The sequence below is a fragment of the Bos javanicus genome, chromosome 23 (genome assembly GCF_032452875.1).
Source record: "Bos javanicus breed banteng chromosome 23, ARS-OSU_banteng_1.0, whole genome shotgun sequence".
Taxonomy (NCBI): Eukaryota; Metazoa; Chordata; class Mammalia; order Artiodactyla; family Bovidae; genus Bos; species Bos javanicus.
In genome coordinates, this window is record NC_083890.1 from 51,947,852 (window position 1) to 51,971,425 (window position 23,574).

Below are 23,574 nucleotides of genomic sequence, written 5' to 3' on the forward strand. Positions count from 1 at the left end.
GCCCTGCCGCTGGGACCCGCTCAGCCAACCCTAATTGAATCCGACAAGAATAAATCACAGGCTGAAACTGCAGTGCTCACCTAAGGAACAGCCGTGGAGACGGGAGGACACGCAGAGCCGGAGCTCAGGAAACGTGGTCTTCACATAGAAACGCCTCACATTTTTCCCAGAGCCGTCCTGTCTCCCTCCTAAAGAAAAGGTCCAGACCACCCAGTGCACAGCGTGCGTTTGGGAAAACTGTACATAAAATCATCACGTCCCTTCAGCTCCGGCCGCTGTTGTCATACTAAGGCTTTAAGCCTATAAATAAAGGAGGGACTGAACTGTCAGAAGAGAAGCAGAGAGCAAAGCACACGGCTGGTTCCCCACCTGTCCTCAGAGCCGATCCCACGCGAGTGGGGAGGGTTTGCGGCTGGGAAGGATGCTGGGCCTGCCCCCCAGCCCCGGGCCCCACATTCCCTCCCCACTGGCCAGCCTCGAGTACCCCAGCCCGGGCCCCAAACCTTGCGGGCCCAGCTGTTTACCTTTTCCCTAACGGACTCACTGGGGACAAGCAGGAAAGCCCCTCAAGAGGGGTTGAGCATAAAACAAGCCACGTGTCCCTGTCTTCCGTAGAAGGGGCCGGTCTAGGTGTCAGCTCGGACACAGCAGCTGGCGTCCAGAGCCGACGTTTTGTTTTAATGGAACCTCATCCTTTTCCTTCACAGGATCTCTCGGTCTAATTAAATTTCAGGGAGACAGCGCCTTGGCAGAAGGCAAAAGCTAGCTGCCGGGCTGGAATGTGGGAGCTGGGCTCAGAACTGCATCGGGAAGTTTTACTGGTGCGTCTCTGGTTTCAATGAAACCCTTGCACGGTAGCACGTCTGTTTCTGAGCTTTTGAAAGCCATTTTTCTTCTTCCTTAATTGTCGTCCCCTACTTGTTTTTAAATTAGGAGCTGCTTGTAGGAAAATGCAGGAAACAGAGTTTCAATGCAGAGCGCCCTTTCTGAGCCGCCTGCAGCCAGCAGAGAGGCACGGGCTTTGGGGCTCTGCACCCTCGCAGGCTGGAGGCCATGGCAGGTGTGGGGTGGATGGCGGCACCCCGCAAGCCGAGCGTGACCACCGCAGAGCCTGGGGCTCTGCTTCCAGGGGCCACGTTTCACAGCTCCCGCTGGGGACACAGGCAGAATGTATGTCTTTGTGTGACTCTCTTCTCCAACAGAAGTAGCCTCGAAGTCTAGACACGTTTACTCGGGGAAAGGAGAGAAAAATAAATTCACTCGTTTTTCCGCATATATTTCCAGCTCCATGTAGCACTGTGTTAAATTGCTAATCAATAATATCTGCACCCTACTTTTCCTGAGGACTCTGCACATGGACTTTCAGGGCCAGCAGAAGTAACTTGTTTGACTATTATTAATGCTGGAGGCCAAGGCAGCCCTTCAGTGAAGCCCTTTGGGAGCTTGCTTGAGCCCAGCCTGAATGTGGGGCTGGGTGGTGGAGAGCCGCTGGAAGGGCCATGCTGGAACAGCCCCCGGCAGACAGTGCAGACGTGGGGCCAGGCCGAGTGCGTCGGGCCGGGCTGGGGTGAGCACAGAGGTCCCACCCGCCCCTGGCCTGCCTGTGGGATCCACCTTCCAGAGCCTGAGTTGACTGACATGGGGCAGAAACATTTCAGCTGCAGCTTGAGCATCCGTTAGGCTCCTCGCTGCGGTGGTTTGAGGCTGTCCTTTAGTACTCCATGTGGCTGGGAGAATGTCTTCCCTGGGGCCTGGGGTGCTCACGCAGCTTGGTCTGTTTCAGAGCCTCTCTCTCTCCTTTTTCTTCCCTCTCTCTCTCCTCCCTCCTTCTGCCCTCACTTTCTTTTTGGAAGCATCTTGACATTCTCATTTCTCATCCTCCCATCCATCAGTCGTGGGCAGGGGGCGCTCCGCTGGGCCGGGTGGGTGGGCTCTCTCGACTCTCCCCCGGTTCCCTTCCCAGGCAGGCCAAGCAGGACAGCCCGGAGGTTCCCAGCCCCTCCCTGTCCAGGGAGGCCCAGCGGGACTGGTTGAGTCATCTTGCCCTCTTTTATGTGTTTTTATATTTTGATAAGACCCTGTCAGCTGGGGAGAGAAGCTCACCACTGAGCAAATGAGCCGCAGTGGGACCGGGGGCGGGGAAGGGGCAGAGGAGCCGGGGCCCTGGGTGGGGGGAGCTGGGGCAGGGGCGCGGTGAGGAGAAGCCCTGAGATCAGCATTTCCAAGGAAGGAACAGGACTGACAGAATAACCTGGACCTCAGCTCTGAGGGCAGCAGTGGGGGTCAGTAAAGAGGGGGCGGCTCAGAGACCCAATTCCTGCGGGTCAGGTGTTGGGTGGGGACTGCGAGAGCTGGGAGAGGGAGTTGGGGGAGGCAGGGGAGGGGAGGGAGGGGGAGTTGGGGGAGGCAGGGGGGGGAGGGAGGGGGCAGGAGGGAGGGGGAGGGAAGGGGCTTGGCTGGGAGCCGGGAAGGGAGAGGAGCCGGGAAGCAAGCACCGCGGGGGGCGGGGGACACGACCCCTGTCCTCGGTGAGGCCCAGAAGGCCCTCAGAGCGCCCCGGGGCGGGACTCGGGGCTGCGCGGGGACCCGCCCAGCTGCGCCTGCACGGCTGCGGGGCCGTGGGTGACCGGCCGAGGCCGCCACCGCCCGCCCGACCGTGTGCCCCCCATCCCGCCCGCAGGACTTTCTGCAGGGAGACTGCTCCAAAGCCAGGCAGAAGCTCAGCTGGAAGCCTCGGGTCGCCTTTGATGTGAGTGAGTCTCCGGGGCTCCGGCCAGGCGGGAGGGGCCCCCAGGGTCGGGGGTGGTGGCGGGGGGTTCGGGGTGGGTGAGGAGGGCCCAGGGGCCGGGGGCCGGGGCTCCCCGTGACACGCGCCCACGCCCTGCCCGCAGGAGCTGGTGCGGGAGATGGTGGAGGCCGACGTGGAGCTCATGAAGACCAACCCCAACGCCTGAGCGCCGGGCGGGGCCGGGACCCGGGCTGGCCGAGGTTTGCGGCAGCCGGGAAGGGCCCGGCCGATTCCCTTTCCTCCTCTGATCGGGTTTGGAATCACGATGTTTTAAATCACTTATTCGCTTCACTTGAAATTATATCCCAGACAACTGAAATCGTGGGGCTTTCAAAGGGTTTTTCTCTTTTCTTATTAAAAAGAGCCTTTCTCTTAATCAGCATTAACACAGCGCCTGTGGATACTGTCTCCAAGTGATAAAGCAGCACCTGTAAGGACCCCAAACAAAAAGTCACCCAGATCCACGCCCTGGAGGGTCTCGGGCCTGAGCCCGCCGGGCCGCACGCCCTCCTGAATCTGAGCGGCGACACTGCCGTCCCCTCCTGGTGACAATAAGCCGCTCTGTGCAGCCGGTCTGGAAAGCCAGGTCCTGCAGAAAGGCAGCATTCACAGCAGCTCTGGTCTACAGCTATAATTAGAACCCACAGGGCTCCCACCATCTCAAAAGAAGGCTTGAGAAACAGGGAGAGTTAGAAGAAGAAACTTGAAGGAAGGTAAATATTGCTGGAACATTCCATGCCAGGCCCCTGGGTGACCCAGAGGTCTCTGAGCCCAGGCCTTTGCTTGTGGTCTAGAGTCTTACACACACTACTTATTTCCAACCTCCTCTCAGTACTAGATCACTTTTTAAATCTAATTTTTATTTAGTCATTCAGCCGGTTTATATTTAGTGCCTAATGTATGCACGTGAACCACACGAGCTTAATCAGAAATCCGGTTTTGCTGAGAGCGTCGTTCAGCGGCCAGGCTTTCACCACGTGTGCTCCTAAGACGTGAACAGCGTGTCTGTACAGCGTTAGGCAGGTGGACACACACGTGTGGAATTCACCCGCACCAAGCAAGCGTTCGTGTACGGGTGGGTCCTTTGCCTGAGAGGCCGTATTTTGCCCCAGAACAAATTAGGTCAGGACTCCTCTCCCCCTCACTCCCCCTCCAAGGAAAATAAAACTTTACAGCAAATGGAATTCCAGCCTTTGCACATGCTTGTGAGCGGGGCTGAACTATTTCTGAATGTCTTCACGAGCAGGTTTATGATCTGGGGAGGACCTGGGCTCCAGGCTGGTGGCTGGAGAGAGGGCTCTTTGTGTGGCTGCTCCAGTTGTGAGAGCCTGGCTCCCATGGAGCAGAACCGGGGCCTGATCCGGCCCACCCGGGCCTTGGGCTCGGGAGCTGCCCCAGGACAGGCCTTCTCCCAATCGGGACTCTGCTAATTGGAAACAGATGGTCCCCGGAAAGCTGGGCCTCCAGGACTAGGCAGGCTGGTGGGCACACACGCGCACACACTCTCACACAGGCAAACACAAATACAAACACACACCAACAGACACGCCAGCTCACACACACACACACACACACAATGCAAACCCGCTGTCACAAACACAGTCTTAAACATCTCACAAACACACACCTTCACACACATTGCCCTTGGCCTCGATGTGGTGGGCAGACCCCCTCCTCCTCTTCCTCTGACCCCCTGAACCCTCCAGCCCGCCTCACACTGGCTCCCAGGGCTCCGTGGCTTGCTACGCAGCGGCTCCTCAGTGAGCACTGGAGGGGGTCCAGGCAGGGGGTTAGCAGGACTTCGGTGGTGCCCTGGGGTTAAATTACTCTCAAAATGGCCTGGAGCATCGGGCTTCAAGGACACAAGAAGTATTTGGATTGCAGCCTTCTCTCTTTTCCCGTGTTTTAGATGGGGAGGGGGTAATCTGGCTTCCTGACCTCCCCGTGTGTGCTTAAGAGGGTGGAAAGAGAACAGGTCTGCTTGAGTATCTCTGCGCTTTCTTTCTGTGCTGTGAATTTCACTTAGACATCCTTCAAGACAATTCTTATTAAAGGGTTTCTTCTACCTTAAGTCTCGCTTCAATTTCAACAAATTTACTTTCCCCCTTTTCTCTCCTCTGCCAGCTTTGAGTATTCATTTTAGATGTGATAAATTATCTTCCACCTTGATTTTTCAAGTGGAAACTAAGAATGTTAAGCTTTACGCTCCTATATGAGAGCAGAGGCGTCAGGCCCACACTGGCGCCCCCATGAGCCACGAAGCCCGCGGGGGGTACCAGACAGCCGTGGCCTCGGTTCCACCCCACCTGCCGGACGGTGGCAGACTGTGCACTGTCCTTGCGGGACGGAGGGAGGGAGGGCGGCCCCGAAAGCCTTTTGCCCCTCCAGCTGTCCAGGGGTGAATGTGGACACACAGGCTGGGCCTGAGAGGGAAGGACTAGAGGGCTTGGGGGTTAGCCTCCCCTTGAGGCGGGTCCTTCAGGAGCTGGACTCCAGGCTGGGACACGCCAGCCATCAAGATGACAGACTCGGGGGTGGTCAGTGCGCTGCTGGGGAATGAGACCTTCCGCTTGTTATTAAAGCTCAGTGCTGTGCTTAGTCGCTCAGTCGTGTCCGACTCTTTGCGACCCCATGGACTGTAGCCCACCAGGCTCCTCTGTCCGTGGGATTCTCCAGGCAAGAAGACTGGAGTGGGGTGCCATGCCCTCCCAATCCAGGGATTGAACCCAGGTCTCCCACACTGCAGGCAAATTCTTTACCATCTGAGCCACCAGGGAAGCAGAAGGCGATATCTCCAACTTTTGTTTCAAAATAACCATAAATGCATTGTTTACAAATCATTTTGAAGCCCCCCAAAAAAGCCTCAAAGCACTCCAGGTAGGTTTGCACCAGCAGTTCCAGCCCGGTATTCTCTGATTTAAGAAGTGTGCAAGTCCAAGTTCCCAAGCCATCTGTTTTCCACAAGGAGCAGCCTTTGGGGTCGGTGATGTCCGGGTTGGGGGAGGGGAGTCACCAGATTTACTGCAGGATTGTGTGCCTGGACGGGGGTTTTTCAAACACCTCCACAGCCAAACACGCCACCCACACCTCTCCAAAAATGGCAGTTTTTTTTTCGTGCGTCAGTGACGGCTGGGCCGAAGCATCCAGCGCCCCTTCCCTGGCGCCCGGCGTCGCTGACCCGCGGTCCCCGGGTCCGGGCAGTGCCACCACGATCAGCCCGCGACCGCCTCTCCAGCCGTTCAGTTTCCTGGGCCCGCCGCGGGATGTTCCGCTGGCCCGTCCCGGGCACCACGGCCGGGCCCCATCGTCTCTGCCGGGGGAGCGGCCCCGCAGGGAGGCCAGCGACCGCGGCCTGACCCCCGACCCCGGCTCCCACCCTCCCTCCAGGGTCAGGGGTCGCAGGCACGGGTCGCCCCGCTCTCAGCTACCCCTCTTTGATCTCTGGATTCGGGGACCAGGCGCCGGGCGCGGAAGCTGCTGTACGAAGGATCCCCGACGTGGATGCGGGGTCCGCGGCTGCCACACCTACCGCCGGGCCGCCGGGGGTCAGGCGCCCCTCCCCCAGCGCGGGTGGCGGGACCCCCACACCCCGCAGTGTCCCAGCACCGCGAGCGCAGGCCTAGTGGAGGACGCGGGAGAACCGCAGTTAAGGACGGACCGCACGGCTCAGCCCCGCGCCGAGCGCCCAAGGCGCGCGAGATGCGATGCTCAGAAGCCGAGGCCCCAAACGCCCAGCGGCGGCGAACCGCGGCGGCGGCCGCCACGGGATTCCGAGGAAGGCGGCTCCGATCCGAGGCCTGGGCCCACCGCGAGGCCCCCTGGGGCAGGAGGGGCGGCCGGGCGCGGCAGGGCCGTTTGCGGGGAAGCAGGACCCCGGCTGGAGTTCGGCTTGTTATGGCGAGGAGGCCGTCCAGCGAGGGCTTCCTGTCGCGCTGCTTCTCCCCGCGGCCCCCGACCCTCTCCCGGGAACAGCCTGCGAAGCTGCGGCGGCGGGCGGGTTCTCAGTCACCAGACCCGCTGGACGCCGCGGCCCGGCCTCCCCGACGCCGCGCGCAGACGCCTCAGGGGTGTCTGGCTCCCAGACGGCCAGCCCGGGAGCCACAGTGGGGCCTCCGCGTCTCCTCCACGGCCCCTCCGCCGCCGCCCGCTGGGACCTAACGCCAAATGCCAGGTCCAGCGCATCTCCTGCGGGGTGACCACGACGAAAGGCCCTCGGGCCGCACGGAAGACCCTGGGGCAGCCCCCGCCCAGCGGGAATCCAGGCGCTGCGCACTCGCGCACCGGCTCGCTCCCGTGTCCGCGGCCAGGGACGCGGGGCTCTCTCTGCGCAGGGGACACAGTCCTCGTCTTCCCTCCACTCTCAGATTTTTTTGAGAATCCGATCGCTTCCTAAACACGCGATTCGCACTCCTGCCCGATGTTCCCAAGTGTAGCCACTAAGGGACCCGCGCTGCCTCGGGCCCAGGGACCAACCTTTATACTGAAGGGAAAGCAGAGGCCTTAGGAGTTAATGGCGCTAAAAGCGTTGGTTTTCCTGCCTTTTCCCAGGGGTGGGTGATGGCGGAGGGAAGGGTCTGTCTCCTCTCCCTCTCATCTGTCATGTAAATCGTCCCCAAAGCCCTGCAGCAAAGCCCTTCACTCCCCAGCCTCCAACTCGGAGCCTTGGCGACCAACCTCCAGCCTGCGCCCAGGGGAGGCCTCCTCTGCCCCTGAGGCCAAGCCTGGGGTGCCACCACCCGCTCAGGGAGGAGGCCCACAGCTTTGGCTGCCTGCCCACTGCTCACTCACTCCCTGGGCTCCCGAAATGCAGTCCCAGGGCCACCCAAGTAGCACTGAGCTGTGCTGACTCGGGGGGCAAAGGAGCAGCCCACACAGGTCCTTCCTGGGAGTGGCCCCGGGGACAGCAGCGGCTTGGAGGAACCAAAGGCAGAGACAGGAGGTGCTCTGTAGGGGGGAGGGAGGTGGGAGCCACCTGGAGGAGCAGTGGGCCTGGGGAGGCGCCGGAGTCCCGCAGGGTCCCCGCCAGCCACTCTGAGCTGTCTTGGTCTCCTCCAGGAGCTCCGCCCTTCTCTCCTGCTGAAGACTCCCGCCTGTAGGCCAGGAGATCCCAGAGCCCACGGCATCCCCTCTAATAAGCTCAATATGCTGCAAATTTGAAATCAGTGAGGGAAAAAATCAAGTCAACAACAACAAAATAATGTGAAGCAGAGACTTCTCTGGAACCGGGTGAGAAGGAACAGCGCAGCGAAGGTCTTAGGCTGCCCTCCTGCTCCCTAGGCCGTAGTCTGGTTTCCAACAAGGCGGACATGGTCCATTTCGCTCAATTTTCCACTCCTAATCCCGTGGAGAACGTCATGGGGAAGCGCTTTTCATTCCTCTGAATGGGGTTCGGAGCTAGAATTCCTTGGATTAACCATCGCCCCTTTTCCAACCAGATCTGGACCTGGAACCAGCCTGTCCTGCTCCCTGGGGCCAGGCGTCCAAGGCCTGCTCGCCAGCCGGCAGCCACATCCGGCCCAGGCCCAGCGCGGTGGACACGAAAGGCAGCCCTGCTGGGTGGGAACCCTCCCAGGAGGGGCTTCGGCCCCCAGGCGTCTGCGGAGGCCTGGGGGGATGAGGGCGGGAGAAGGGGAGGATAGAGGGGGGTGCGGGGGCAGAAACCGAGACAGCAGAGCTGCGTGCTGACGATGGATTCGCCACCAAAGGGGGACCCGGAGCAGAGGGCCCGATACTCCGGTGTCAGAGGAAGGCTGTGTTTAGGTGTGACTGAAATGCCATTAATAAACAGCTCTTTTCAAGGAACCTCTTGGCCTCCTTATAAATTGAAATAGTAACTTTCAGGAAAATGGGGTCTTGAAACTGGCATTTCAGCCCCAAGCACATGTCGAAGGGTTTTTTTTTTTTTTTTTTTTTGCCTTGGCCATCCCCTGAATCAATCAGGCTGTGCATCACCCCCCTCCCCCGGGGTTCCTGGGGTGAACACTCTGATACAGTCTCTGGGTCCTTTTTCTCTCGACCTCCCCCAAAGCTCCCTGCCTGGCTGAAGAACCATTCGCACAGAATCAGATTCTCACCCGCCCGCCCGCTTTCTTACGTGTCCACCATCAATCTTGCCCCTAAAGCGACATTTGTTTATGACCCGGTGGGAAGGCCTAATGGCTTCAGGAACAGATCTACAAAATGAGTCCACAGGAGCCCGAAGACTCAGCAACACCAGGCAGGCCATCCCCACGCTAGGCACTGAGCTCCAGGGCAAACAGCCCCCCAGAAGCTCCGGGCGTGGGGTGACTGTGGAAAGAAACTATCACTCCCACTGCCGCCAACAACAGGGCACGGCCTGGGCCCACGGGGTGCCACCTCCCACCCGGGCAGCCAGGCCAGCACCGTGCCATCCACAGCAAAACGGAGGGCTCTCCACCTTACGAACCGAGACCGCTCCAAAGGCAACAGGGAAGGGGGCGAAGGCCCCCGTCTCTCTTCACCTATCAAAGTTCAGGAGAGCCACAGGGCTGGAAGGCAGGCTTGTTTCCTGACCTTGCTTCTGACCCTGCAGGAAACAGCCAAGGGCTTGAGGGCCACCAGCACAATCGAGCCTTATTCGCCTGCAGCCCTCCATCACTAACGACACAAGCTGCGGGCACGATGGATTGTAAAACGTGTCCTTGTTTGCATGCAGTCTGGTGGGAATGGCCTGTAACCTACATCACCCTGGAGAACAGCACCCACCACCGTGTGACGCGCCAAATGCAAGCCTGGATGTGGCAGGCAGCACGCCCGAGAATTGCCTGTCCCTGTAGAAACTGCTAAGAAGTGCCCACTGCCACACACAGGACAAGAAGACTGACTTTCCTCGGGCTTCCCACAGAGACGGGCTTCCAAACGAGCCCAGCCCCCCCACTGGGTCCTGTGTGATGTCCCAGGCTAATTCCAAACTGTGCTATTTGTTCAAACATGAGCGAGTTTCTCTTAGAATACCTCACAGCAAAATTATCCTTGTTGCTGTAACAGTTTCAATCAAATGTGCAAAGCACTAAGGAACAACTCGGGGTCCCTCCAGAATAAAGAGCCCCAACCTCCCAAGGATCAGGTGGCAGAGTCGGCCTTAAACTGTATCCGAGAAGCCAAAATGTCCCGAGAGCAGAACACGCCACATAAGGGGATCTAACATCAGCCTCAGGACCAGGCCCTGCACCCTTCTGTGCCAACACAGCTTCTGAACAACGCCCTGGGCCACTCCTGTAGAGAAAACTCTTTTCTCTGCCTACAATGCAACCCAAGCACCTTCCTCGACGCATGTCTTAAAGCCCTAACTTTCAAACGCTGGGATCGAAAAGGCAGAAGGGACTGTTGAGGCTTCCCTGGGGAGCAAGCAGGCAAGCGCTCCCCTGCTTGGGCCGGGGCTGCCCGCCGGCCTCCTCCAGAAGCCAGAGCGCCGCGCCGGGCTCCCTCTCCAGCCCAGGGACTCCGGGCGAGAAGGACGAGCCGGGTCGCAAGCGCCGCCGGGCCGGCCAGCTCTCTTCCACCCTCGCAGCCGAGCACCGAAGGCGGGTCGAGGCCGGGCCCCGAGGCCGCGGGGACGCCCCCTGCCCGAGGAGCGGCTCTAGCTGCCCAGCGGACTCCGCGAACGGGACGCGCGCGCCAAGAGGGGACGCGGCCCAGCGGAGAGGCCGCCCGGGCCCAGCGCCGGCCGACAGGCCAGGCCGAGGCTGCCAGGCCGGCCAGGGCGCGCGGGGCACCGGCGGCGGGGCCTGCCCGTGGCCCCGGGGCCGCCGCGCGCTGGACGAACGCACGTGCGTCCTCCAGACAAAGCGGCGGGCGCGGCGCGGGACCGCAGCCCCGCGCCACGCACAGAGGCGCGGTGGGCCCGCCCGCCTCGGACCCGGCCAGCGGCGCCTCTGCGCGGCTCTCCTGGCGCCCGACCCAGCCGGGCGGAGAGGAGGGGCCGTGGGCGCTGAGGGGCCGTGGGCGCTGAGCGCCCGGGACGCGTCTTCCCCCTAATTAGCGGAGAAGCGTCCGGTCCCGAGGCCGGGTAGAGCCGGGTCCACACGGCCGCCCACCGCTCAGAAAATCGGGGCGGCTGAGGCCGGAGGGCTCGGTTCCCGAAGCCCGCCTGGGGGCCTGTGGGGGCGCTCCGCGTCCTGCGGACCCGGCCGCTGGCCACCTGCGGCCGCTTCCCTCGGGGCCGGCCCCGCGCCGCCGCGGCCCCTTTGTCCGCCAGCCCGGCTCCGCTCTCGGTTCCCACGAATGGGCCACGCGGGAGCCAGGCGGTTTGCCCCCGGATCCTTCCCCTTCACTCCCAAACGGGGGCTCCCGGGAGGCGCCAGACCGCCCGGCCCAGGGCTGCAACTCGGAGGCCGCGCGGCGGGGAGGCCGGTCCCCGTGGCCTGCCCCCGGGGACGCCGCGCCCCGCGCCTCCCGGCTCGACTCTGAGCCCGGGACCCAGCAAATCAGAGGCCGTGTAAAGCAGTTTTTGACTGGAAGTAGAGTGTATTTATTTGCAGCAATCCTTTAACAATGATCAAATTTTGACAACAAGCAACAGCAATTACTGCTAAGTGTTGCCCCTAGATCGAGCGGCAGATAGCAGGGAACTGTATTATCTCGAGAACAAACGGAAAGGCCCTGAAAGTCTGGAATCAAATCGCAGCTCCCCAGAGTCTGATCGACAGGGCAGATCACCCAAAGATAATGAATTTATTACATTTCCTGGGTTATTTACAAAAGGAGGGGCTAGCGGGCTGCCCCATAAGTTTAACTGTAAATTAACAAGAAAAACGGGACTGAAAAGAAACCGCCTGGATTAAAACACCCTGCTTCGCGCTCCTTCCCTCTCCTTATTGCTTTAAATCTTTTCCCCCAAAATAATTGTTCTACAAGCATATCTTCTAAAATAGTTTTCCCAAAGATTAAATATCCCTTTCCAACCCGCAGTACATTAAAATAAAAATCAATCCTACATTGGACATGAAGGATTGTAGATGTGGATGACTTATATACACACATTTAAAAGCTAGGTTTTTTTATCCCCCTCTTAAAATGGAGTGAAATTAACAGGAAGAAAATTCATCCAGCATTTGGCTCACAGGGATGTCTGGTATGTACGACAGTTTTTTAAGTGATACACAAGCCAAATATTCAAATGTGTATCTGAAGGCACAGCTACCTCTCCACACACAGGTATCACTGTGGTGAGACTGCCGCTGATTCATGGGCTTGAAATTTCCAAATCCTGTTGTCATTACTGAGAAAATGCATTTGTGTATATGCCAACTCAGATATGTTTAGGAAAATCTCTTTTTACTAGCCACAAAGCAAGCTGACTATATAGTACTTTTGCAAAAGATGCCGCAGGAAAAAAATAAATCTAAACAAAAAGAGACTTACACGCGTAATTTGACCAGGAATAGTCAGAGGATGTCTCTACTTTTTTTTTCAGAGATTTAGGAGGAGAATTGGTAATTTCTAGTGTTTTAATCTCTGAAATCTTTTTCTCCTAAGAATTAAGGCTGTATTAAAGTATCCAGACATATAGGTCTCATTCAAACTGAATGGTAATTTATTAATAAACAATGAATATGCTCAACAAAAAGAAAGCAAAGATGATAGAATAAGATTAATACAGTTTCCCTTTTCATAATCAAAAAAGCACAGTTTAAAGTTTCAGGCAATTTAACGTCAGGTTTTGGAAACACTTTCTGGCGTTTGGTCCACGACATCCAACTACAAATTAAAAATAAATTACTATGTTGCAATTTACATTTTAAAACAAGTCCAGGAATAAAAAGAAAGCCATTTCCATGTACGGGGACTTCCTCCCTCCTTTCAATAGAGGATAAAATAATATCTTACAGGTGAGAGAACAAGAGACAGGGCAGGAGGAGGAGAGGTGTTCTCTGAAAAGAGGAAGAAACTTACGTGTTATCTGGAGTAACACTGCCCTTTAACAAACCATGACTCTGCTGTCTCTGTACAAAACAGTTTACGGTTCTGTTTGTTTAGATAAAGCAAAGTGGAGGTGGCTCCGAATCCATCTTCTAAGAGAAGAAAGCCTTTTCTTCATGCTGGTGACTTGAAAGTGTGGAGGGCTTCTGTTTGCTGGTTTGGTGGACGTTTTACGCACTGGGTTTTTGGTTTCGCTTTTGCGCTGAGGGTCCTTTTGGCTGATCCTGCTCCGGGGTTCGGTTCGGTCAGGCTGAGAGGCAGGCGGGGCGGAGGCGGGGGTCAGAACTTGCTGCAGTCGTAGACGAAGGCCCCGGACGTGCGGTACAGGGACTGGCCGGAAGGGAAGGCCATCTGACAGCTGCTGTTCCCATTTACCGGCGAGTTGTTCAGGCCGATCCGCTGCGACTCAAACATCTCCCGCACCGAGTGGAAGTTCTGCTGCTGGCCCGGGTAGCCCGCGGCCGCCGCCGCCGCGCTGGCCAGGTGCCCCAGGTCCCCACCCGCCTGGTTCAGGTACCACGAGGCCAGGCGGCCTTGGTGGGCTGCGGGGTGGTGGCCGGCCTCCTGGCCGCCGCCGCCGTGGCCCAGGGACGAGGAGCTGCTGCTGGTGGCCGGGGGCAGGGAGTAGTCGGGCAGAGGGTCGTCCACCGAGGAGCCTCCGGCGCCCGCCGGCGCGCCCTGCACGTGGCCGCCGCCGCGCTCCCCGGCCGCGTACAGGCTCATGGCCTGCAGGTTACAGTGGTAGGTCCCGGCGCCCCCCGCCCCGCCGCCCGCGCCCGCGCCGCCCGCGCCGGGGCTCTGGCTGCAGGGCGAGCCGTACAGCGAGCTCTGGCCTGGCGAGTAGGCGCCGAGCGCCAGCGGAGGCGCGAGGCCCGCGCGCGAGGACGCGGCGGCCGGGGCCAGGAGGCCGGATCCCAGCTCGGCGGCCGCGCCCTGCGGCGACCCCCGCAGCGACGTCATGATGTTGTCCACGCTGAAGCCCTGGCTGTGCGCGGGCGCGGGCGCGGGCGGCGGGCCGGGCTCCGCGCCGTCCAGGCTCAGCGGCCGCGCCGCCGGCAGGCCGCCGGGGGGGCTGCCCCCGCTGGACAGGCTGCTGCTGCTGCTGTCGGGGCTTTCGATTTTGGGCACCGCGGCGGCGCCGCTGCTGCCGCTGCCCAGGGCGGCGGCCGGGGACAGGGGCTGGGGCGGCGAGGGGCACGTACCGTTCTCGGTCTTGATGTCCTGGATGCGCACGGGCGGGGGCTGCGCCCCGGGCGGCGCGCCGTCGGCCTGCTCGGGGGGCGCAGGCGCGGGCTGGCGGCCGGCCGGCGGCGGCGGCGGCGGCGGCGGCGGCGGAGGCTCTTTGAGGTGCAGCCGGTCCTTCTCCTCCTTGTCCTTCACGGCGTCCTTCTTCTTGAAGCGCCGCCGCCGCCGCAGGAAGCTGCCGTTCTCGAACATGTTGTAGGAGTCCGGGTCGAGCGTCCAGTAGCTGCCCTTGCCCGGCTTCTTGTCGTCGCGCGGCACCTTGACGAAGCACTCGTTGAGCGAGAGGTTGTGGCGGATGCTGTTCTGCCAGCCCTGCTTGTTGTCCCGGTAGAAGGGGAAGCGATCCATGATGAACTGGTAGATGCCGTTCAGGGTGATCTTCTTGTCCGGCGCGTTCTGGATGGCCATGGTGATGAGCGCGATGTAGCTGTAGGGCGGCTTCACCATGTCCTTGGGCTGCGGCTGCGGCGTGTAGGGCCCGTAGGCGCGGGCCATGCCGCCCGGGTACTGCTCAGCATGCGCCGGGTGCGAGTACACGCTCATGGGGGCCGGCATGGCCGTGTAGCCGCCCCCCGCTGCCGCCGCTGCAGCGCGGTAGTAGCTCTGCTCGCCGCCGAGGTAGGGCACCACTCCCAGGGAGTTGGGGCTGGACACGGAGTAGCGCGCCTGCATGGCCCCGCTCGCCGCCGCCGCCCCCCGCCCTCGCCGGGCCGGCCGCCCAGTCCGAGTCCGGGCCCGCGGGCCGGTGCCGGGCCGCCGCCTCCCCTGCGCGCGCCCGGCTCCGGGGCGCCTCGGGCCGGCAGAGAGGGCCGGACGAGGACGCGGCCGACGGCCTGGATCGCGCGCCGCGGCTTCCCGGCGGGAGCGGGAGCGCGGAGCCCCGGCTGGAAAACAAGCCGAAGCCCGGCCCGCCGCGCCGCCTGCGCCTCGCGGAGGCTGAGCCCCAGCCGCCGGCGGGGCGGCCAGAGGAGCGGGCGGGGGCAGCGCGCCGGCCCCGGCCCGGGCCGCGTCACCTTTCTCAGTCTCGCGCGCGCCGGCCGCTTAAGGAAGCATTGGGAAAACTCCTGAACTTTTGAGCATCCGTCACCCAGGCGAGGACTTTTTTACGCAGTTACATTTTTTCCGGGCCGCGGGGCCCCGCCCCGTCCCGGCTGCGGCGGCCAATGGGAGGCGGGAACGCCTCCGAAGGAGCCGGAGGCCGAGCGGGCCGGCCCGCGCCCCGCCGCGGAGGACCGCGGGCTGGCCACACGCGCGCCCGCCCGCCGGCCCCGCTCCCGCGTCCCTGCCCGCACCCGCGCCGGCGCCCTCGGCCGTGGGCCCCCGCGCCCGCCGCCCTCGCCGGGCCCTTTCCCCGCCCCGGGCCCTGCGCTGGACGCCCATTGTTCCCGCGGCCCGGCCGGGCCCTCCTGTCCCCGCGCAGACCCTTCCTCGTCCGCTGCGCCCGGATGTCACGGCGTCCTGGGGCCCCGACTCTCCCATTCCCGCACTCTCCCGGCCCCTCCTCGCCGACCTGGCGCCCCGGTTTCCCAGGCTGCTCCTCCTCCCCTCCCCGCTCCCCCTCCCCTCCCCGCTCCCCTCCCCCCTCCTTCCCCCTCCCCCCTTCTTCCCCCTCCCCCCTCCTTCCCCCTCCCCCTCCTTCCCCCTCCCCCCTCCTTCCCCCTCCCCCTCCCTTATTCCCTCCCCTCCTTCCCCTCCCCTCCTTTCCCCTCCCCTCCCCTCCTTTCCCCTCCCCCTCCCCCTCCTTTCCCCTCCCCCTCCTTCTTCTCCCTCCCGCTCCCTTCTTCCCCCTCCTCTACTCCTCCGTACTCCCTCAAACCTACTCTCCCCGATCTGTCCCCCCTCCGCTATTCTCCCCTGCTCCCCCCACACTCTTCCTCCCCTCCCCTCCCCTCCCCTCCTCTCCCCTCTCCTATCCTATTCTCCCCTCTGCTCCCCTCCCCTATTCTCTCCTCCCCTATTCTCCCTTCCCCTCCACTCCTGGTCATCCTTCTCCCCGGGTTCCCAGAAGTCCCCAGTCCCCCCAACCTGGAAGTTCTCCAGTCCTGAGCAGGGTTACAAAAAGGCACAGTTCTGAGTCCGACAGCAAGGCCGGCCGGAACTGTAGTCTGTTCTGGGTGGGAGCAGAGTTGTTGCTCCCACCTCACTGTTCCCGCGACCCCTCCCCAGTAAACAAGGGAGGGGGACATGGGGCCTTGCCAAGAGCTTGGGGCCGCCTTGGCGGCGGGGGTCTGCAGCGCACGCTCCTGGAGCCTGGGCGTCCCTAGGCTCCTCGGGTTCACGGACAGGGCCGCCTCTGGGGGAGGCCGGCACCTTTCGGCCCAAAGGAGGATTCGGGCTGCGAACTCTGACGAGAGCCGGTGGTGACGAGTAAAGACGGCTACCTCCTTCCCCGCCCCGCGTGGCTGCCGCTTGCAAAGCTAACGGGTTGGGGGGGGGGGCGTTCAGAATCGCACCTGCAGGGCCTTCGAGGGTCCGGGGGACCCTAGACTTGCGGCTTGCGGCTTCTGGGGTCTGGGATGGAGGGCAGAAAGGAGCCGGCCTCCGGGCCTGCGGGGCTTTCTGCACTTCGGCCAACATGGAGCGGCCCCCCGGGCCCTCTCCTGAGGAACTACGCGCCTCGGGGGCTCTGAAGAGCCGCAGGGCGCCCCTCACGCCTCCACCCCGGTTCCGGACAGTCTGGAACTGCCAGGATGTGTTGGGAGCCCTTTGGCTTCCCGGCTCGAGTCTGGCTTCCTCCACAGCCCCAGCCACAGCTGCGCTCAGTATCAGGGCGCCGGCCTGTGCGGTGTTAAACTGTTGGCTTTCCGAGTGGACCCTGACGTGGAGAAACGGGGGTATCTGCTCCTCCCGAGCCGGCGGCACCTCCCCGAAGCCCGGCTCCCAGCGCCGCGCGGCCTGCAGAGCTCCTGGGCCGCTCAGGCCTGCTTCCCGGGCACCCCCCAGGCCGCGTCTCTGCCGCCTCGAAACCCTGAGTTACGGGCAGAGGCTCGGTGCTCCTGAACACCCCGTGGGGAGGGAGGAGCAGCGAACAGTGGGTTGGTGTCCAGCACCCTCCCGCGTCCCGCCGGAATCCGCTGCCTTGACCGAGGCCTTGTAGGCGCCCCGGTTTCAGAGCAGCCTGGAGGCCGAGGAAGTCAGCGGTCGCCCCGAATGCCTCGGCCTCTGGCGACTTCGGCCTTTAAACTGCGTTTCCACGGCTCGCGGTGCGCGGGCACCAACGCGGCCATGGAGACTCGCGGGTTTCCCCGCGCGGGGGCCCGCGGCTCGCGCGGGAGACGTGGTGCGCACTGCCCGGCCCGCGCGGCCTCTCTGCTCCCGGCTCCGAGGCCCGAGAGGTGGAAAGAGGTCCTTACGTAAACTGCAAATCCGACAGCCGGCCTTGCTGGGCCGCTTCGGGGATGAAAGTGGCCGTTGTGAAATGAGTTTCTGACGCGCGGGGGATAAAGGAGGGTGCGGTTTACGAAGATCAACTTTCCCTGGTCCCGCTCTGGATATTCGCCAGGAAAAGATATTTGCGTTTGTGTTTTATAAGCTTCCTCGGAAGCAAACCTCCACAAAACGGCTTGATTGTATTTCAAGTACTTGACTTCTGTTACTATTGTCGGTGGTGGTGGTATGTGGACACGAAGGCACAGAAACGAAGTCTTCAGGGAATGGGGTGAAGCTTTTTATTTTCGGTCAGGGTTTCTGATGCCCCCTGCATAGTTCACTGTCCCCACGACCTTAACTGGCAGAAATGCCTTCGCAGGAAACCTTCGCTGTTTTTCTGACACCTCGCGGCTGCGACCTGCAGGTCTGAGGGCGACAGCGGTAATGGATGTGTTTCCTCGGATGGTCGCTGACCTTCCTGGCCCCATCCCTTCCCTGACCCGCCGGCGCGGAGGGTGGGGGCTTCACAATTCCTGGGCCCCTCGAGGGGGTCTTAGCTCTGGGGAGGGGCGTCACAGCCTTCCCCAAAACAGGACTCCGTGAGGAAGGGAGAGGGGGCTGGCCCTGCAGGAAATGCCCAACTGGGACCTGGTGACACCGCAGGAAGAGGGGGAGGGGTGACCCCCTGCTGGGCACCGGGAACTGGGGAGGGCAGCTTCTTTTCATGTCGTGATAAAGGGAATAGGGATCCGGGAGGGGGCAGGGATCCCCGGCCCAGAAAAGAATTCCCAATGGGCTGTAAGTTCAGCCCAAGTTCCTGGCATTGTCCTCCAGAGACCCTGTCGGGAACTTTCCAGCGCCCCTGCCCCCCCACCCCAGCCCCGGACATTGATCCTCCCCAGACACAAGCAGGCCCCTCCGCCCAGTGTCCAGCGGATCCGGCTGGCTCAGCGGGTGCCCTGCGGGGAAGCTGGCCCCTGGGGGTGCAGGTCGGGGCTGGTCTGAGGACGGTTACAGGGGGCGTCAAGAAAAGCTGGTTGGCAGTCAGCCCAGGATGGGGGGACGCTGCACACTTCATGGACAGTGGGACCCGAAGTCGCCCCACTAGACTGAAGTCACTGAAGCAATTGTAGCCAGGTCCGTTTTGGGGTGTCTTCACGCTATTTAGGTTCCTGTGGAAGTTCTCCACATGGCCTCCTTCAGGAAGAGCTGAAGTCCAGGGGTGGGGGAGGATACGCGCCGGCAGTGATCCTTATTCGTTATCAGACTCTCGGACAGGCAGGACGGGCAGGGAGCACTGGACATCTGCATATGGCAGGGGGGGAAGACTCCCAGCCTTCTGGAAGATGGAATTCTCTCTTCGGGGGGCTTCGGAGTACTTGTTCTGTTAATGCAGTCTTCCTGTCTCAGTCCCCTGCTTAGTAGAAAAATCATTCTTATGATAAATAAAAAGTGTGTTTGTTTTTCGATTTTAAAAATCGAAAACAATCTGATGACAAAGTGATGCCTGTGACTGACCGGACTGTGGAGCTGCTGTCCTAAGGGCGGCCTCCACAGGAGGTTCATGTGACGGGAATTCAATGCCCCCCAGTCCCCACGACAGCCGTCCCACTAATTACTCTTAGTTGCAGGAGTGTGCCCACACCTGCTCAGGATTGCCTGGGCTTGGCCCACCTGCTTCTGGTCGCAGAGAATGCTGGATTCCCAGAACGTTTCTGGGGCGCAGAGCGAGCTGAGTGCCTAGAAGGGGCTACAGGACAGGAGGGGAGCTTTACCCACGGTCCTGGCTGTGCATGCTGGGGGCTTCCTTCGTCCTGGCAGAGGTGGGTGGAGAAGACAACTGCCTCCTCTCCTTAGCCATCCAGGATGAAAATAACATGTTAAGCATGGATGAACGGAAAGTACCAGTCTCCACTCAGGTTCTTCCCACCCGGGTCCCCACTGAGACTTGGGAGCAGCCTGGCCTGCAAGGGCCGACGACCCGCGGGGCCCCAGGTGCGCGGTGCGGACGACAGAGACGCGGCGCACGGGCGCCTTCCGACCCACGTGTGGGCTCCGGGTGTCGGAGGAAAGGCCTCTGTGTGCAGACAGACCCGAGGGCCAGCAGGCCCCGCAGCGGGGAGGAGTTGGCCGCACCTCTTGGCGGCGGGGCCTCGTCCCGGGACGGCTCCCCTGCTCTCCAGTCCGGTTCGGGAGCCCCACGCGCAGAACCAGACCGCTCGGGAGCGGCCTGAGGAGCCCGAGCCCCAACTCCCCGGCCCCTCTGCGAGCCCGCGGCCAGGGACCCGGGACGCTCCATCCACCCGGCCCAGGGCGCGGCCGGCCTGCTCCCCAAGCTCCCGGGCGGCCGTGGGGTCCTCGGCCCAGCCCGCCGTCCACACTTTCCGGGCGGGCCCGGCCGGCACCGGCTCCGGGCAGCCAGCCTCCGGATCGCCGTGTGCGTCCGCACTGGGGAGTGCGGCTCGGCGGGGCCCACAGACTTCCCTCCGTGGCCGCTAGGGCGCTGGGCAGGGAAGCAGGGGGGTCGGGGGTCCGCACCTGAGGCGGGAGCTCTGAACCGGGGGGCGCAGGTCCCCCGGCCAAGCCGCCCGCTGCGCGGGGCTCTGGCCGTCCGGCTCCGGCTCGGCTCTGCGCGCGCCCCGAGCGCCCCCTGCCGCCCGCGGCCGCCCCTGGGCGACCCGACGCGCCTCGGCGCCCCGGCCCAGCCCCTCAGCGCAGCCCAGGGAGGGGTCTCTGCGGAAGGGGTCCCGTGGAAGGCCTCATCGCCAGGCGGAGGGCCCGCCAGCCCGGCTCCTGGCCCTCGCACCCCGTAAGCTCGCCAGCGTGCCCGCGGAAAGAGTCGGCCGACAGGCCCCTTGGAGGGACCGGCTCAGACTCCCGGCACAGGCCTGGGGGCCTTTGTTCCAGGGACCCTAGGCGACCAGGCTGGAGGCTGGCAGCCCCGGCCGCATTCCTCCCAGCGGCCCCTTTAATTGATGGACACGTTACAGAGAAAGAAGGGCCTTTTCGGCAAGTGAGCTACATTCTGGGAGATGCCAAGGAATGTATTTACTGGCAGCCAGGTTTGCCAATAAAAGTTGCAAATGAAGACCTCTGGTTTCCAGGAAAAAGTACTTCTGTTTTTTAACCGCTCCTTAGTCTTAATTACCAAAAAACTGAACCCCCAAAGAATCGATTTGGAGAACAGGGCGGGGGTGGTGGGGCCGCTGGCTTCAGCGCGGACGCCAGCCCTGTGCGAATTTCCACCGGAGCCCCGCACACAGACGGCGCGCGGATGCGGCCCGGGTGGAGCCCTGCGAGACGCTGGGCATGGAGGGATGCACTCGTGTCAGGGCTGTTTAGTTTGGAAATGAAAATTTAAGGAAAGATAAACTACAGCGAATCAGGGCAAGTGTCCACAGAATGTGGGTGGGAACACACGTCTGAAAGGAGAACAGCCAAGGTGTAGTCACTGTGGTCGCTCCCGGATCTTTTAAGGCCAGTGGTTGACTCGAGTTAAACTTGATGGCGACAAACTTGTGACTGACTTGTACCGAGGTCCGCTTTGCTTGGGATCACAAAGACCCCAGCCAGAATGAGAAAATCTCTCCACGCCCCAAAGCTGGCCTCCTCCGGCAGGCCTGGCGGGGGCGGCAGGTGGACCCGGTCAGGGGTGGGGAGCCGGGGATTCAGGGTTGTCCTGTCCAGGGCCGAGAGTGCCATTCCCGCTGAATCCTGGCGTGGGTGCCGTCCTCTGTGCCTCTCACGGGAGGAGGCTGGGCTTAGGTGACTTGCTGGGTCGCGCGCCATCCCTCTGCTGTGTCTCTTGGTGCTAAGGTGCCCTTTGCGATAACGTATGTGGCTTATCTGCCCCCGAGAGAAGACAGTAAACTATTAAACCTCATCTGTGTTAAGTCTGATGATTTCAGATGTTAAAGCGTGTTTCTCAGGTCGTTGGTAGGTGGGCTAACCCGTGTAATCGGCAGACATACGGAGGTGTCCTTGTTCAGAGTATTCCCAGCAGAGAGATGCATCACCTGGGCTGGACACCTCTGTGGAGGTCACTACGGGGAACACGTCCACCCCAGGGTCCCGTGTCTGCTGCGATCACAGATGGCCCTGTGCTGGCCAACAGGCGCTCTCGTGCCCGAGGGCCGCCCTGGCTCCTCCCCTGGGTCTCCCATCCACGTGGGTGTCCCAGGACCATTCTCCTGGAAACAGGCGCATGGAAGGCGAGGTGCTCTTTCCAGTCCCCGTCATGGCTGGTCCTAACCGTCAGGAGGAGCAGCCAGCAGGGCCTTGCAGGCTGGGAGAGCTCAGGGCACTGCTGGGAACCCCGGCCCATCACTCTGTGCCCTCGGAGACTCGGGAGGGTGAGGCAGGGGCACAGGGCCTCAGACCTCCACGACCCCATGAGGGTACTACCTGGCTGTCACGTCTCAGAGGGTAAGCCTGAGGCTTGGGTCACCTGCTTCTGAAGTGGGTGAGCCCCAACTCCCAGCCAAGATTTGCAGAGTCCCCAGCGAATAAGGGTGGTGAGGGGTTAGGGTAGGGGTGGGGTGGGGTGGGAAGGGGGAGGGGGAGGTGCTTCTGTAGCGCTGGGGCTCTGCTCTCCCGGGGACAGGGTAGCAATGTGTCCTGGGCCCGTGGTGCCTGGGGGCCCTTCTGGGGCAGGACTCCCTCTGTCTTCCCAGGAATGGCCTGCAGTCCCAGCTCTGGCGGGCGCGTCCCCCCAGCCAGTGGCCGTGGCAGGGGCGGGCACCTTAGGCCAGACTCCCCGGGGACGCCAGCCACCACTGGCCAGCTCTGGCGACAGCCTGGGACGGTCCTGCTTCCCTTCACGAGCAGCCGGCGAGGGCGTCTGCCCCCCCGGGTGCCGTCTGTGTGCGCAGGGGCGCACGCAGAGTCCCGCACCAGAGCATGTGTTTAGTCTGTCTCGCTGACGTCCTTCCTGAACAGATGGGAAGAGGAAACGCTCCTCTCGGCCATTTTTGCCGGCGCTACCCCGGCTCATCCATCATTTTCTCACCTCCCGTCCCGGGACGCCGCTCTGCACCGCCGGTCTTGAGCAGCCGGTCCCGGGAGAGGCCTCTCCGCAGCCTCTCACACAAAGGTTTACATTATTGGCCATCCCTGTGATGAAATGGGCTCCAGATTAGATAAGGTTAAATTACACTTTTATAGGGTGCCAGTATCGTCTTAGGAGACGTTCTCTTTTCATTTGAGTGTGTGCTTGTAATAATAGTTTGTTTTTATACTTATCTCTCCTCTAAAGCAGACAACATATATACACGCTGTGACTTATTAGGGAGAAGACCACTCACTGCCCACAAGGTGGGGGTGGGGGGAACCTCAGTTATTGCCAAGAAAGAGCACGTTGCTCACAGCTGGGACTCCTGGGAGCCGGCCCAGCCCGCCGTGTGGAGTGCCCCGTCTGTGTGGTAACTGCGTGGTGCCCGGTGCCATCTTAAACAGCCCATAGTAGCTCTCATTGTTCGCCTTTATGAGTCCCAGCTATCAAAGATGGTTTGTTTGGTATATTTGTTTTAGTAAGGAACCCGTCCAAAGGCAGACAGACATGTCACTGGGAAAATGTTTTGGCAGGAGTCGAGCAGGGGTTTTACATAATAGGAAAACAAACGGGCCGCGCCCTCTCACATCAAGGCAAACGCAGCCACAAGTTCGGCTCGTATCGGTCACGTTGTCCCCTGCCTGCTGGAAGTGAGTGAGTTTTCTAGTAAACATCACCGTCATCCACGTCAACTGTTTTTTCTGGAACGGGCTCAGGCTCAGCCAGACTGTAGCGCTTCGTCCATTCTAGCTTGTCGTTGGACGTTTTAAAAGACAGGGCTAGTGCACTGCAGTCCCATTGCCTTTGACTTGAAGAATCTGTGTTTCACGCTCCTCCTCCGTTTGGCAGCGTTCGAGTGTTCCTCGATTATGCGTTCAATGAAGTAAACAAGCTTTTCTGACTCTCCTTTTCCTCCTCTCACTGCTGGAACATCAGCCTTCCTGATGGTATCTCTATAGCTTTGCTGATTTCAAGGAGGTTCAATTATCAGACGGTGCTGACAGCCTGTCGTAAATCTCATGAAAGGACAGTGGTGCTTTCTTTTCCAGCACTGCCAAACGTTTTCCAAGTAGGTAAGCGGAAAGCGTCCCCTAGCAGATCAAAGTTACATTAAACACAGGTCAAGTGCTGGCTTCGAAGTTCTCGGTCACGTCCCTTTAAAAACGCTTTTCTCTGCTGG

At 61.3% G+C, this 23,574-nt stretch overlaps 2 protein-coding genes across 3 annotated transcripts in view; one reads left to right on the forward strand and one right to left on the reverse strand.

Annotated features, from left to right (window-relative positions):
• The window catches only part of GMDS (GDP-mannose 4,6-dehydratase), a 433,555-nt gene extending 430,381 nt beyond the window's left edge, over positions 1-3,174 (forward strand). Inside the window, exons 10-11 of one of the 2 annotated variants that reach the window (XM_061399004.1) lie at positions 2,681-2,749; positions 2,892-3,174. In XM_061399004.1, coding sequence (XP_061254988.1) covers positions 2,681-2,749; positions 2,892-2,954 — 132 coding nt within the window. In that variant the 3' untranslated portion in view covers positions 2,955-3,174. Of the gene's footprint in view, positions 1-2,680; positions 2,750-2,891 lie in introns of those variants that run through there. The other variant, XM_061399005.1, reaches the window with a different exon arrangement.
• Positions 3,175-11,255: 8,081 nt separating this feature from the next.
• On the reverse strand, positions 11,256-15,053 carry FOXC1 (forkhead box C1). The gene has a single exon (XM_061399006.1). It carries the CDS (start codon positions 14,645-14,647, stop codon positions 13,010-13,012), a length of 1,638 nt encoding a protein of 545 aa, XP_061254990.1. The 5' UTR covers positions 14,648-15,053; the 3' UTR covers positions 11,256-13,009.
• Between the last annotated feature and the right edge of the window lie 8,521 nt (positions 15,054-23,574).

Coding starts and splice junctions, on each gene's coding strand:
- FOXC1 (XM_061399006.1), bottom strand. CDS start 14,647: ATGCAGGCGCGCTACTCCGTGTCCAGCCCCAACTCCCTGGGAGTGGTG.